At 39.3% G+C, this 15,570-nt stretch overlaps 1 protein-coding gene across 4 annotated transcripts; it reads right to left on the bottom strand.

Annotated features, from left to right (window-relative positions):
• Window positions 1-1,171: 1,171 nt before the first annotated feature.
• On the bottom strand, window positions 1,172-3,764 carry LOC119269549 (protein CHAPERONE-LIKE PROTEIN OF POR1, chloroplastic-like). Of its 4 annotated transcripts, XR_005133640.1 has the most exons (6): window positions 3,235-3,764; window positions 2,558-2,869; window positions 2,264-2,340; window positions 1,978-2,165; window positions 1,807-1,894; window positions 1,172-1,659 (listed from the first exon to the last, which is right to left on the bottom strand). XR_005133640.1 is itself a non-coding variant. In XM_037551407.1 (5 exons), exons 2-5 carry the CDS (start codon window positions 2,651-2,653, stop codon window positions 1,408-1,410), a joined length of 465 nt encoding a protein of 154 aa, XP_037407304.1. In that variant the 5' UTR covers window positions 2,654-2,869; window positions 3,235-3,764; the 3' UTR covers window positions 1,172-1,407. The 4 variants fall into 4 exon arrangements, 1 of the variants encoding a protein (XP_037407304.1); XR_005133639.1 differs by having other exon boundaries at window positions 1,807-2,165; XR_005133638.1 differs by having other exon boundaries at window positions 1,172-1,894.
• Between the last annotated feature and the right edge of the window lie 11,806 nt (window positions 3,765-15,570).

Here is a 15,570-nt window from a genome sequence, read left to right as displayed (position 1 = left end):
TTTTTAATATGTATTGAATTACTTCATTTTTTTAAATTGAACTTCTTGGTTTTTATCCTTAGTATTGGGGAAAAAAGCCCAAAATGACATTGTTTTTTGTCTTTGTTTTTTGAACTTCTAAATCCTAGGTTTTAATATACTTTGAACTTCAGTGTTATTTTAATTTGAACTTCACATTTTTTATTTTTTGTGTAAAGTTTTTGTTTTTGATTTTTAAATAAACATGATTTTGAAATATTTTATTTTTGATCTTCATGGTCGATTCTTTAATTCCTTTTTTAATTTCAACCTCTTCATCTTATTATTTAGTAATGAGAAAACATCTAAGTTTTTTTAACCTTTAAACTTCTCTCTTATTTTACTTTGAACTTCTTAGAGAAAAATATGGTTTTAAATAAGCAAACAATTTTCTAGGTTTTTACCTTTGAACTTCTAGGTTTTTTTTACCTTCTCGGTTGTTTCAAATTGAACTTCTAGGGGTTTCAAATTTGAACTTTGACGTTTTTTGACCTTCTCGGTTCTTTCATTTTTTTAGTTTTTTATAAATCCATTTTATAAACTTTTTTTGAGTTGGTCTGTTATTTTGAGTTGGCCTTCTCTCTTATTTTTTAGAAACGAGGAAAATCTAACTTTTAAAAGCTTTGGTTATTTTCTAGAAACGAGAAAATTCCAAATTTTTAATGTGCATCAAACTGCTCTATTATTTTATTTTGACCTTCTTGGTTTTATTTTTTAGAAATAGGGAAAATCTATTTCTTTATATGTGTAGTCCCTTTTTATTTGATGAATTTCTTCTGTATTTGGCACATGTGAACTTAGAAATTTCTGAAACATGAACATGTGGAGAAAAAGTTCATTTCTGTCCCTACATGATTTATGTTTCAAGTTTATAAGTTTTTTCCCATGTGTTTTTATGTGAGAGACTGAATGAAATCTGCTTTATTTTTTTCATTCAAGATTTGACTTTTTTGAATGTTATTTTTCTTCTTTTGTTGTCAAGTATTTCGTATTTTGAACCTTAACCATTCTCGTTCATTGTACTTTAAGTAGTGAAAACATTAGAGTAAGTAATGACATTATACAAAATAATTTCCAATTCTTTTATAAAGTTCGAGTGTGAATCAGAGTTAAAAAAAATACAAGCTTTATAGCTGACCGTGAGCACTAGGTAAATAGAACGTTTGCTTTTTCTTTGAACCACAAGTTATTTTTATCACTAAATAGTCGCACACATTCCTTATCCTCTCACACAACACACGTTTCTTATCCACACCACGTAGGCACACTACTCGTTTATCTCTTTCACTCCATATTTTTTTGGCTTTATCTTCTTCCTGGTAACGCCCAAATTAACTATGCAAGCAAACACAAGCAGTAGCAGTAGTAGTTTGGTGCTGGCCGTTCTTCTCATTTGCTGGCAGTAGCAAAAACGCAGAAACTACAATCAAGCGAAACACCGCTGTTGCTAGTGCCCCCAGCAGTTGAACTTCCATCCTGTGCGAAGCTGAACTTTTCTGAACTGAATATGTAGTAGAAGAACAGCGACAACAACAATCTGATCTCTCCATCGCCCTTTGTGGTGTGTAGGAGGGGTGCGGGGAGACGCAGGCAGAAGTAGGGCATCACCTCGGCGGGCTTCGGCGGCCGACGCAAGCCACCCTGCAGGTGAAAGAAACAACAGACGATGCTGGTGAAAGAAACAACAGACGATGCTACTCAAGGGGAAATGGAAAGGACAACAAAATAGTAGACGATGGTTGTAGTTTGAAAGTAATCTTGATCTTGAAACAAAAGAACTGCCTGAACCTGCTGCAAACCATATTGTTTTAGCTTACTTCTGAAACCCGATCATACTAAAAGTGAAGTAAGTTCCTCTTTAAACAATCTATGCATACTGAAAAACAAGGGCAGCTAGTTAGCTTGGTTGCAGTCTGGAACAAATAATCATAATTACTCTTCTATTTTATTTAGTGAAACCTGTTCATTCAGAAACCTCACAAGGCAAAAATTTAGTCTGATCCCTGTGGATGCAACCCAAGAATAAAAATACATAAGCGACTAGCGAAGTAAGGAGCTCCAGACACCAAGTACGCGACAAAATAAATGTCGGGATCACTGGGACTACCAGCAAACCTACTACCCAGCCGCTCGCAAAGAGTCCAAGCCTGCAAGTACAGAGGAGGATTAAACAACCTATATGTGTGCGACTAATAACGACCAAGGGAGTACTCGTATGTATGTTGCTATGCAGGTGCTAACTAACCCTGTAGTAGACGCCCTGCTAAGGTTTTTCATCTTGTCGTCTAGAAAGTATATGCATGAGACGACTGCCAGTGCAAGCTGCAACACAAAATCATCAATGTTAAAAAGATTGTTAGAACCAGCGAGATCTACCACTGCATTGTAGGCTTAATCTATCTTATAGGTATATTTTCTGCCTAATGGTTGCGCAAGAGAAATAAACAAGTCTTAGGCTGTAAGTAATGTCTAACAGGTTCAATGCTTAGGAAAAAGGGATTGCTGAATCGGTTGGGAGAATCATTACAAGCATATATACCTGGAAGGTAGGTCCGGTCTCAGTCTCAGCAGTGGTTGCAATGCTCCACCCAGCAATAAAGCCGAAGAGAGCGAATCTTTTTGACACGACATCCATCGATGGCACCTCAAAGTGTCCGAGTAGTGTCTTAACCCATGACGGGCGGTGCACGTTGGTGAACAGGAGAAGGAAGAATGGTGATGCTGGTGAAGGTCGGATCCGGTCGTCGCTGCAGTCCACACACGACAATAATCTCGGCCCTTTGCGGCCACGGGGTCAACAACGAGCGGAATGCAGCACTCCACACATCTCTCTGCGACCGGATGCCCACACCTGCATCGATTTCACAAGGCGAAATAAAGAGTTTGTGATCAGAGCTGCATCGACGAACATGGTTAGGCACTCGCGACACAATTGAGTTTCAGATTTTCAGTTAGAGCATCTCTTGTTGTCTGCTAGAGCAGTGTGCAGAGTTTCAGGTTCATAGTTTTTGTGCTTGGTGCCTACTGATTTAGGCTAACCAACCATCTAAGAATCATGTAAAAGTAACTAACAGCAGTACCAGTTTCTAGACTAACTATTTACTGAGCTTTAGGAATATATGGATAGTCTAATTTTCAGGACAAATTCACTACGTATGAAACAAACAGAAGTTCAGAAGAAGCTGGGCAGAAGTGCAGAACATGAAGAACACTCACCGCCTGAAGATATTGGAGGAGCATTTTCATAGGAGTGGACACTGCGTTTTTTGGCGCGGGGGCCCTGTTTTGCCGCGAGCCACCCAACTATGGACAGGAGTGGGGGCGAATCCCACTGGATCTGTAGCTGGTTGTGCCGTCGCTGGTCCCGGTGGCCACAGGTGTTGGAGAGAAGGCGACGGCTGGAGGCGCACCAGGGCCGGGGGTGCGGCGGTGGGAGGCGTGCCGGAGCCAGGGCGATGGGAGGCACGCCGGAGCAAGGGGCGGCAGCGGAAGGCAGCCTGGTTGCACGCCGGAGGTTGGGGCAGTGGCGCTTGGAGGTAGGGGAAGCGGGGTGGAGGGGAGCGGCGGCACCAGGAGGCAGGGGAAGTGGGCACGGCGGCGCCGGGAGGTAGGGAAGTGGGGAGCGGCGGTGCTAGGAGATCGAGGAGTGGGGAGAGATGCACGGCGCTGGCGCCTCACAGTAGAGAGATCGGGGAAAGGTTGGGGATCGAGGGAGGTGGTGGACGGGGAGTGTTTTTTTTTCTACACGGGCTGGGGAGTTCCGGAACTAGTCCATCGGGTCCTATATACGATGATCGTGATCCAAATAACTATTCTAATCTTGGGATTAGAATCGTGCTGTCTCATATATAGGACATCACTATTCTGATCCTAGGATCAGCCGGCCCTATAAAGGCCCGATGAGATCTTCCTGAACTCGAACGAACACAAAAGGCAGAACCAACTGGGTCAACCCCACTCTCCCACGACCTCCACCCAGCCAAGATCCCGCAGCGCCCGGATCCCAGTCGACGCTGCTCGTCGCCAGCCACTGACCTCCTCCACAAACGGCCCCAGCTACCACCGGCGCCGCTCACCGGCGCCTGCCCGCCCCACCCACACCGCCGCCAAGACCCCTGCCAACCCTCATCCCCCGGCGAGCCGCCTCCCCGCCCTTATTCCATGACTCTCCCCAATCCCGCACCACCTTCGGCGACGTGCTCTATCATGGAGACGCACGCCTCTTCTCCCTGGCTCCGCTCGCCCCGGCGACGAGCTCCCCCGCGCCCTGCTATTGGATCCACCGGCCCCTGGCGACGCGCCGCCCACCTTCCCTCCCCCTGCTACGTCTTGAGCTTGCGTTGGTTTTCCCTGAAGAGGAAGGGATGATGCAGCAGAGTAGCAGAAGTATTTTCCTCAGTTTTTGAGAACCAAGGTATCAGTCCAGTAGGAGGCCACGCTCAAGTCCCTCGTACCTGCACAAAACGATAGCTACTCGCAACCAACGCGATTAGGGGTTGTCAAGCCCTTCACGGTCACTTACGAGAGTGAGATCTGATAGATAGAATATTTTTGATATTTTTGATATAAAGATGCAAAGTAAAAAGTAAAGGCAAAGTAAATAGCAAAAAAATATAAAAGTGATGAAGTTGATATGATGAGAATAGACCCGGGGGCCATAGGTTTCACTAGTGGCTTCTCTCAAAAGCATAAGTATTCTACGGTGGATGAACAAATTACTGTTGAGCAATTGATAGAACTGTGCATAATTATGAGAATATCTAGGCATGATCATGTATATAGGCATCACGTCCGTGACAAGTACATCGAAACGATTCTGCATCTACTACTATTACTCCACTCATCGACCGCTATCCAGCATGCATCTAGAGTATTAAGTTAAAAACAGAGTAACGCCTTAAGCAAGATGACATGATGTAGAGAGATAAATTCATGCAATATGAAATAAACCCCATCTTGTTATCCTCGATGGCAACAATACAATACGTGCCTTGCTGCCCCTTCTGTCACTGGGTAAGGACACCGCAAGATCGAACCCAAAGCTAAGCACTTCTCCCATGGCAAGAACTACCAATCTAGTTGGCCAAACAAAACGGATAATTCGAAGAGACTTGCAAAAATAACCAATCATACATAAAAGAATTCAGAGAAGATTCAAATATTATTCATAGATAGACTTGACCATAAACCCATAATTCATCGGTCTCAACAAACACACTGCAAAAAGAAGATTACATCGAATAGATCTCCACGAGAGAGGGGGAGAACTTTGTATTGAGATTCAAAGAGAGAGAAGAAGCCATCTAGCTACTAACTATGGACCCGAAGGTCTGAGGTAAACTACTCACACTTCATCGGAGAGGCTATGATGATGTATAAACCCTCCGTGATGACGGCCCTCTTCCGGCGGAGCTCCGGAACATGCCCCAAGATGGGATCTCGTGGATACAGAAAGTTGCGGCGGTGGAATTAGATTTTTGGCTCCTATTCTGATCGTTTGGGGGTACGTGTGTATATATAGGAGGAAGAAGTACGCCGGAGGAGCAACGAGGGGCCCATGAGGCAGGGGGCGCGCCCTAGGGGGGCGCGCCCCCACCCTCGTGACCGCCTCTTTTGTTCCTTGGAGAAGGGTCCAAGTCTTCTGGATCACGTTCGGTGAGAAAATCACGTTCCCGAAGATTTTATTCCATTTGGACCCCGTTTGATATTCCGTTTCTTCGAAACACTGAAATAGGCAAAAAAACAGCAATTCTGGGCTGGGCCTCCGATTAATAGGTTAGTCCCAAAAATAATATAAAAGTGGAAAATAAAGCCCAATATAGTCCAAAACAGTAGATAATATAGCATGGAGCAATCAAAAATTATAGATACGTTGGAGACGTATCAGGCATCCCCAAGCTTAATTCCTGCTCTTCCTCGAGTAGGTAAATCATAAAAAGAGAATTTTTGATGCGGCGTGTTACTTGGCATAATTTCAATGTAAATCTTCTTAATTGTGGTATGAATATTCAGATTAGAAAGATTCAAGAGAAAGGTTTATATTGACATAGAAAATAATAATACTTCAAGCATACTAACAAAGCAATTATGTCTTCTCAAAATAACATGGCTAAAGAAAGTTATCCCTACAAAATCATATAGTCTGGCTATGCTCCATCTTCCCCACACAAAGTATTTAAATCATGCACAACCCTGATGACTAGCCAAGCAATTGTTTCATACTCTAACTTTTTCAAAAAAAAATTCAATCTTCACGCAATACATGAGCGTGAGCCATGGATATAGCACTATAGGTGAAATAGAATGGTGGTTGTGGAGAAGACAAAAAGGGAGGAGATAGTATCACATCAACTAGGCGTATCAACGGGCTATGGAGATGCCCATTAATAGATATCAATGTGAGTGAGTAGGGATTGCCACACAATGGATGCACTAGAGCTATAAGTATATGAAAGCTCAACAAAAGAAACTAGTGAGTGTGCATCCAACTTGCTTGCTCATGAAGACCTAGGGAAATTTGAGGAAGCCCATCATTGGAATATAAAAGCCAAGTTCTATAATGAAAGATTCCCACTAGTATATGAAAGTGATAACATGAGAGACCCTCTACTATGAGGATCATGGTGCTACTTTGAAGAACAAGTGTGGTAAAAGGATAGTAACATTGTCCCTTCTCTCTTTTTCTCTCATTTTTCTTATTTTTTTATATGGCCTTTCTCTTTTTTATGGCCTTTCTGTTTTTTTATTTGGGCTTCTTTGGCCTCTTTTTTTCGTCCGGAGTCTCATCCCGACTTGTGGGGGAATCATAGTCTCCATCATTCTTTCCTCACTGGGACAATGCTCTAATAATGATGATCATCACACTTTTATTTTTTTTACAACTCAACAATTACAACTCGATACTTAGAACAAAATATGACTCTATGTGAATGCATTCGGCGGTGTACCGGGATATGCAATATGACAATGATGAATGTGTCATGATGAACTAGATGGTGGAAAGTTGCATGGCAATATATCTCGGAATGGCTATGGAAATGCCATAATAGGTAGGTATGGTGGCTGTTTTGAGGAAGGTATATGGTAGGTGTATGATATCGGCGAAAGTTGCGCGGTATTAGAGAGGCTAGCAAGGGTGGAAGGGTGAGAGTGCGTATAATCCATGGACTCAACATTAGTCATAAAGAACTCATATACTTATTGCAAAATTTTAGAAGCTATCAAAGCAAAGTACTACGCGCATGCTCCTAGGGGGATAGATTGGTAGGAAAAGACCATCGCTCGTCCCCGACCGCCACTCATAAGGAAGACAATCAATAAATAAATCATGCTCCGACTTCATCACATAACGGTTCAGCATACGTGCATGCTACGGGAATCACAAACTTCGACACAAGTATTCTTTAAATTCACAACTACTCAACTAGCATGACTTTAATATTATCACCTCCATATCTCAAAACAATTATCATGCTTCAATCTTTTCTTAGTATCCAACACACTCAAAAGAAAGTTTCACAAATCTTGAATACCAAGCATATTATTATTAGGCAAATTACCATGCTATTAAGAGACTCTCAAATTAATTTAAGTGAAGCATGAGAGATCAATAGTTTCTTTAAAACGAATCCACCACCGTGCTCTAAAAGATCTAAGTGAAGCACATAGAGCAAAATTGTCTAGCTCGAAGGATATAAGTGAAGGACATAGAGCAATATTATCTAGCTCGAAAGATATAAGTGAAGCACATAGATCGAAATTATCTAGCTCAAAAGATATAAGTGAAGCACATAGAGTATTCTATCTTCATGTATGGCTCTCTCAAAAGGTGTGTACAACAATGATGATTGTAGTATACTAGCAAACAAAGACACAAATAATACAAGACGCTCCAAGCAAAACACATATCATGTTGGTGAATAAAAATATAGCTCCAAGTAAATTACCGATGGAAGTGGACGAAAAGAGGGGATGCCTTCCGAGGCATCCCCAAGCTTTAACTTTTTGGTGTCCTTGGATTATCTTGGGGGTGCCATGGGATCCCCAAGCTTAGGCTCTTGCCACTCCTTGTTCCATGATCCATCAAAAGAATTCACCCAAAACTTGAAAACTTCACAACACAAAACTCAAAATAGAAAACTCGCGAGCTCTGTTAGCGAAAGAAAATAAAAGACCACTTCAAGGTACTGTAATGAACTTATTTATTTATATTGGTGTTGAACCTATTGTATTCCAACTTCTCTATGGATTATAAACTATTTTACTAACCATAGATTCATCAAAATAAGCAAACAACACACGAAAAACAGAATCTGTCAAAAACAGAACAGTCTGTAGTAATCTGTAGCTAGCGCAAGATCTGGAACCCCCAAAATTCTAAAATAAATTGCTGGACGTGAGGAATTTATCTATTAATCATCTGCAAAACGAATTAACTAAATAGCACTCTTCAAATAAAAATAACAGCAGTTCTCGTGAGCGCTAAAGTTTCTGTTTTTTACAGCAAGTTCAACAAGACTTCCCCCCTCCCCAACGGTTATACTTGGCACAAACACTAATTAAACACAAAAAACTTAACCTAAACAGAGGCTAAATAGTTTATTTATTAAATAACAGCAAGGAAAAATATTGGGATGTCTCCCAACAAGCGCTTTTCTTTAAAGCCTTATAGCTAGGCATTGATAATTTTAATGATGCTCACATGAAAGACAAGAATTGAAGCACAAAAGGAGCATCATAAAGCATGTGACAAACACATCTAAGTCTAACATACTTCCTATGCATAGGCATCTTATAGGAAAACAAATTATCAAGGCAAGCAAAAACTAGCATATGCAAGGAAGAGGAAAGAAACAATAGCAATCTCAACATAACGAGAGGTAATTTAGTAACATGAAAATTTCTACAACCATATTTTCCTCTCTCATAGTAATTACATGTAGGATCATAAGAAAATTCAACAATATAGCTATCACATAAAATATTCTCAACATGATCCGCATGCATGCAAAGTTGGCACTTTTCCGAAATAGTGGGATTAGCATTAACTAAAGTCATGAGCTTCCCAAACACACTTTTATCAAAAACTTCATAAGATTGAACATTCTCTAATACGTGGGATCTAAAGTTGACATTCTTCCAAACCCACTTTCAATATTATTGCAAACATTATAATCAATCTCATATTCATCATGGGGTTTAAATAAATTTTCAAGATCAAAAGAAGAATCACCCCAATCATAATAATTGCAACAAGTAGTAGACATAGCAAAACTAGCATCCCCAAGCTTAGGGTTTTACATATTATTAGCACAATTGACATCAAGAGAATTTATAATAAAATCATTGCAATCATGCTTTTTATTCAAAGACCTATCATGAGTCACTTCATAAAGCACTTCATCATGATTTTCAGATTTACGGATTTCAGGAAAAAGCTTATAAAGATAATCTAGTGCATCCAAATCACTAGGAATTGGTTCATCATAATTGGATCTCTTAAAAAGATTTGCAAGCGGATGAGGATCCATAGATATTACCTTCTCTGTTTAGTAATAAATAAACGACTATTCCAACCATACGAGCAAACAAGAAACGGGCAAAAAGGCAAATAGAGAAAGAGAGGGAGGAGGAGATTGAGAAAGAGAGGGCGAAAAAACGGCAAGGGTGAAGTGGGGGAGAGGAAAACGAGAGGCAATGGCGCCATAAATTCTTCTTGCTACATCTTGAGCTTGCGTTGGTTTTCCCCGAAGAGGAAGGGATGATGCAGCAGAGTAGCGTAAGTATTTCCCTCAGTTTTTGAGAACCAAGGTATCAATCCAGTAGGAGGCCACGCTCAAGTCCCTCGTACCTGCACAAAATGATAGCTACTCGCAACCAACGCGATTAGGGGTTGTCAAGCCCTTCACGGTCACTTACGAGAGTGAGATGTGATAGATAGAATATTTTTGGTATTTTTGATATAAAGATGCAAAGTAAAAAGTAAAGGCAAAGTAAAGGCAAAGTAAATAGCAAAATAATATAAAAGTGATGGAGATTGATATGATGAGAATAGACCCGGGGGCCATAGGTTTCACTAGTGGCTTCTCTCAAGAGCATAAGTATTCTACGGTGGGTGAACAAATTACTGTTGAGCAATTGATAGAATTGTGCATAATTATGATAATATGTAGGCATGATCATGTATATAGGCATCACGTCTGTGACAAGTAGATCGAAACGATTCTGCATCTACTACTATTACTCCACTCATCAACCGCTATCCAGCATGCATCTAGAGTATTAAGTTAAAAACAGAGTAACGCCTTAAGCAAGATGACATGATGTAGAGAGATAAATTCATGCAATATGAAATAAACCCCATCTTGTTATCCTCGATGGCAATGATACAATAAATGCCTTGCTGCCCCTAATTTCACTAGGTAAGGACACCGCAAGATGAACCCAAAGCTAAGCACTTCTCTAATGGCAAGAACTACCAATCTAGCTGGCCAAACAAAACGGATAATTCGAAGAGACTTGCAAAGATAACCAATCATACATAAAAGAATTCAGAGAAGATTCAAATATTATTCATAGATAGACCTGATCATAAACCCACAATTCATCGGTCTCAACAAACACACCGCAAAAAGAAGATTACATCGAATAGATCTTCACGAGAGAGGGGGAGAACTTTGTATTGAGATTCAAAGAGAGAGAAGAAGCCATCTAGCTACTAACTACGGACCCGAAGGTTTGAGGTAAACTACTCACACTTCATCGGAGAGGCTATGATGATGTAGAAGCCCTCTGTGATGACGGCCCTCTTCCGGCGGAGCTCCGGAACAGGCCCCAAGATGGGATCTCGTGGATACAGAAAGTTGCGGCGGTGGAATTAGGTTTTTGGCTCCTATTCTGATTGTTTGGGGGTACGTGTGTATATATAGGAGGAAGAAGTACGCTAGAGGAGCAACGAGGGGCCCACGAGGCAGGGGGCGCGCCCTAGGGGGGCGCCCCCCACCCTCGTGACCGCCTCTTTTGTTCCTTGGAGCAGGGTCCAGGTCTCCTGGATCACGTTTGGTGAGAAAATCACGTTCCCGAAGATTTTATTCCGTTTGGATTCCGTTTGATATTCCATTTCTTCGAAACACTGAAATAGGCAAAAAACAGCAATTCTGGGCTGGGCCTCCGGTTAATAGGTTAATCCCAAAAATAATATAAAAGTGGAAAATAAAGCCCAATATAGTCCAAAACAGTAGATAATATAGCATGGAGCAATCAAAAATTATAGATACGTTGGAGACGTATCACCCGCGGTGATCCCGACCATGTATTGCATCGAGACAATGGACCATGGCCTCGAATCTGAGAACTGTCCGCTGGATCCGCGATTTGTCACGCGTGGGAGGTGGTGCTACTCCGGCGAGCTCCTTCATCCTCGACCACGGCATGTGGAGGACGCCCTGCTCCCTCTTTTTCCCTCTTCCATTCCCGAAGCACAACTCCGACGAGCTTGTCGACCGACGAGCCCCGTTGTCCCTACTGCTGCATCACCCCCCGCCCCATCCCCAACCTCTGCCGCCACCGCCAGTTGCCCCCAGCGCCGGTGCCGAAGGCCGCCCTGCAGGAAATCCCTTCTCCGGTCGATGTTGTCTGTGCCTCCCACGATCCCGTCAACAGAGGTCCCTCGTGCGGGCTCCCGTCGTCGATCCCTGTCCCCCGTCCTGCAGAATTGAGAGCACCGGCGAGGATGACAGAGATCTCGTGGCGCACGCATTGGAGCAGTTCAATTTCTGTAGTGTGAGTGTGAGTTGCTGTGTGAGCCAAAAAAAAATACTTCAACTGTTGGGTATTTGTATAAAAACGTTGTTTGTAACAATTTGTCGTGTTTATTAAAAATACAGAAGTTCGCCGTGCAAAACTTGTGCAGTTCAATTTGTACTAAAAAGATAAAAAAAATAAAACAACAGTAAAGTTCACACATCATGGAAAAAAGATGATTGTGTTATTTTCGGTGTTTGCTCATATAACCAATTTAAATGCAGAAGCTTAGATATTTTTAGTTGAAACATACGAAACAATATTTACAATGTGAAAAAGTAAATTCAATAGTAATCCAATTTTCTGTTTATAAAATACAAAACTAAGAAGTTCAAATTTTAAATAACACATTAGTTCAATGTAAAAATAAAGAAAATAGGTTTCCCCTATTTCTAAAAAATAAAACTAAGAAGGTCAAATTAAACTAACAAAGTAGTTCAATGCTCATTAAAATTTTGGATTTTTCTTATTTCTAAAAAATAACCAATTTTTTTAAAAGTTAGATTTTCCTTGTTTCTAAAAAATAAGAGAGAAGGTCAGCTCAAATAACCGAGCAGTTCAAAAAATGTTTATAAAAATGGATTAAAAAATCTAGAAAATTTGACATAACCAAGAAGATAAAAAACATATAAGTTCAATTTGAAATAACCGAGAAGGTCAAAAAACAAAGAAGTTCAAATTTAAAAGCCTAGAAAATTGTTGGCTTATTTAAAATCATATTTTTCTAATAAGTTCAATATAAAAAAGTTCGAAGGTTAAAAAAACTTAGATGTTTTCTCATCACTAAATAATAAAATGAACAAATTCACAAAAAAGGAAAAACTAAAATTTCAAAAGAATTTTCATGTTTAAAAAAAACTAGAAGTCCAAAAATAAAATAACGAAGTGGTTCAATGTTTATTAAAAAACTAGGATTTTACCTTCTTTAAAAAAACTCAGATATCAACTATTATTAAAGAATCGACCATGAAAGATAAAAAAAGTAGTCAAATTTATGTTTAGTTAAAAATCAAAAATAAAAATTTTGCTAAAAAATGTGAAGTTCAAATAAAAATAACACAAAAGTTCAAAGTATATCAAAACATGGGATTTAGAAGGTCAAAAAACAAAAACAAAAAATAATGCTGTTTTGGGCATTTTTCCCCAATACTAAAGATTAAAACCAAGAAGGTCAATTTTAAGAAACGGAGTAGTTCAATGTATGTAAAAAAACTCAGGTTTTCTCGTTACTAGAGAATAAAACTAAAAATTTCAATTGGAAAAAGTGGAGCAGTTTGATATCTATTTGAATAAATCGGATTTTTCTAGTTACTGAAGAATAAACCAATAAGTTCAATTTGAAACAACAAAGAAGTTCGAATTTTCTAAAAAACCCTCCAATTTTCACATTTCTAAAAAGAGATAATGAAGTTCAAATAAAAAAGGTAGAGCGGTTCAATGTCTATAAAAAGCTCATATATTTTCACGTAACCGAGAGACGTTTAATTGATAACCACCAGAAGTTCGCGTACTACATGGTGTGCATTTTGTATTTTAAAAAAAGAAACAAAGGCTAAAAGTTTTGCTGCTAGAAACTCAAGTGCTCGGCCCGAGAAAGTTCAAAATTTCTTGTGAGAGAGGTTGAAAAAAATACGTGACAGAAGTTCAAGGTGAAAACAGCAGGAAGTTCAACTACTACAAGGAATGCATTTCAAATGAGAATAAAAGTATAGAAAATTAAAAGCTTAAAAGGTTTGTTGAAGAAGTTCAAATGCTCTGTCCGGGGAAGTTCAAAAATTCTTACGAGAGAGGTTCATCTTGTATTTCCATGTTCGATATTTTCCGGATAAAAATCAAATACAATTCTTTACTCAAAATATAAAAAGGTGAATTTCAAATTGAAATAACATAGAAGTTCGGAGTTTATTAAAACCTACGATTTACCTTTTCAAAAAATAAAAAGCACAACGTCATTTTTTGCACTTTGAAAACAATCTCATAAACGTAAAAAAATGGTTGCTAGAAGTTAAAGTGCTCGGCGAGGGAAAGTTCAAAAATTCTTGTGAGAGAGGTTCACCATGTATTTAGATGTCCAAAATACATAAAAAATATGTTGTTTTTGTGTTTTAAAATAATTCTCTCAAATGAGAGAGAAGTTCAAAGTGATAACAACCGGAAGTTCACGTGCTACATGGTGTGTATTTCATATAAGAAAAATACAATAAAGTGAAACAGAGTGAAGTTCAAACAGACATGCCCCAGAAGTTCAACTACTTCACGCGGTGCAAAAAGCAACACGTCAAAAAACAACACGTCAAAAACAGAGTGAAGTTCAAACAAACATGCCCCAGAAGTTCAACTACTTCACACAGTGCATTTCGTTCGCGATGAACGCATAAATCACGATCTCGCCATTTTCTAATTTACCTCAAAATGACAGGAATATCATTTGTGTAAGTTCAAGTCCTCGGTCAGAGAAAGTTAAAAAAATTATTGTGAGAAACGTTTGTACAAAAGGAATATTATTTGTGTAACACTAACGAATGGATGAGAAAATTATAAACAAAAATACGTCACAGAAGTTCAATGTAAAAATAGCAGAAAGTTCAACTACTATGCTGAATGAATTTTAGATGAAAAACTTTTAAAATCGTCGCGAGTATGAAAAGATGATCAACACGAGAAACTTGTGTGTTTACAGCAGCTTTCCATCGGTATATCACCTGCTCAATTCCGGTGAATGGATGGAGAGCTACTTGCAGTGGATGGAGATCTACGAGAAAAAACACGTGAAAAACAGAGTGAAGTTCAAGCACACACGCTGAGAAGTTCAAGTTCTTCACGTGGTGCATATTTGAAGAATCTGTTTCGTGATAAAAGCAGAATGCATGATCTCACCGTTTTCGAAATTACTTGAAAATGGCAAGGATTCAGAGAAAACCATCAACATGAAAAAGTTTTGAATTTTCCGTAGCTTTTCAGTGGTATATTATTTGCCCCATCTCGATAAAGTTTGTAGAAATTACGGCAAAAATATGTTTTTAGCCATTTCAAAACTGACAAAAACCCATAATGAATTAGGAGAAACAATATATACAAAAAAGTTTCGCATTTCTTCAAGCTTTCCAACGCCATATCATTTGCTGTATTTGGACGCACGATTAAAAAATTAGCTCAAAAATATGAACTCGGTGGAACTTGTACCGTTTTCTAAATTACTTTTAAACCGTTCAAAATTAGAAAAAACTTTTAACATCAAAAAGTAGCGATTTTCATAAGCTTTCCAACGCCATATTATTTGCCTCAATTGGATTAGTCATTTAGAAATGGCATCGAAAATACAAACTCGGATGTTCCTTTTGCGAAATTCTATGATTTTCCTAATTACTATTTAACCGTAGGGAATTAGAGAAAACTTTCAACATGTGGAAGGAGCAATTTTACAGTAGCTTTCCAACGCCATATTGTTTGCCTCATTCCGATAAACGGTTTAAAAATGCGATCGAAAATACGATTCACCTTTTTTGTATGAAGAAAAAAACGGTTTTCAAAACTGCTCTTAAACCGCTTACATTTTGCCAAAAATTTAACTTGGGTCATGATACTGATGTCAATAGCTATCCAACTGTATATCGCAAGCCCCATTTGGACACCTTTTAGCTGAAGTTCAACCTAGTACTCGGGGAAGGTCAGACGCGTTACTCGGGAAGTTCATGTTGTGATCAGAATATTATTCTGATCCCGTGATCAGAATAGTGTTTATGTATGTAT

This window comes from Triticum dicoccoides, chromosome 3A (genome assembly GCF_002162155.2).
Source record: "Triticum dicoccoides isolate Atlit2015 ecotype Zavitan chromosome 3A, WEW_v2.0, whole genome shotgun sequence".
NCBI classification, from domain to species: domain Eukaryota; kingdom Viridiplantae; phylum Streptophyta; class Magnoliopsida; order Poales; family Poaceae; genus Triticum; species Triticum dicoccoides.
The sequence above is the reverse complement of the archived record's forward strand: the minus strand, read 5'-3'. Positions and strand labels throughout refer to the sequence as shown.

What these genes read in the sequence shown, in the direction of transcription:
- LOC119269549 (XM_037551407.1), bottom strand. Translation starts at nt 2,653, where the DNA reads ATGGATGTCGTGTCAAAAAGATTCGCTCTCTTCGGCTTTATTGCTGGG. An exon ending in AGCAGGGCGTCTACTACAGG is followed by an intron (nt 2,166 to 2,263) that starts GTTAGTTAGCAC and finishes CTGTACTTGCAG; the next exon opens with GCTTGGACTCTTTGCGAGCG. An exon ending in GCTGGGTAGTAGGTTTGCTG is followed by an intron (nt 1,660 to 2,125) that starts GTAGTCCCAGTG and finishes TTTCACCTGCAG; the next exon opens with GGTGGCTTGCGTCGGCCGCC.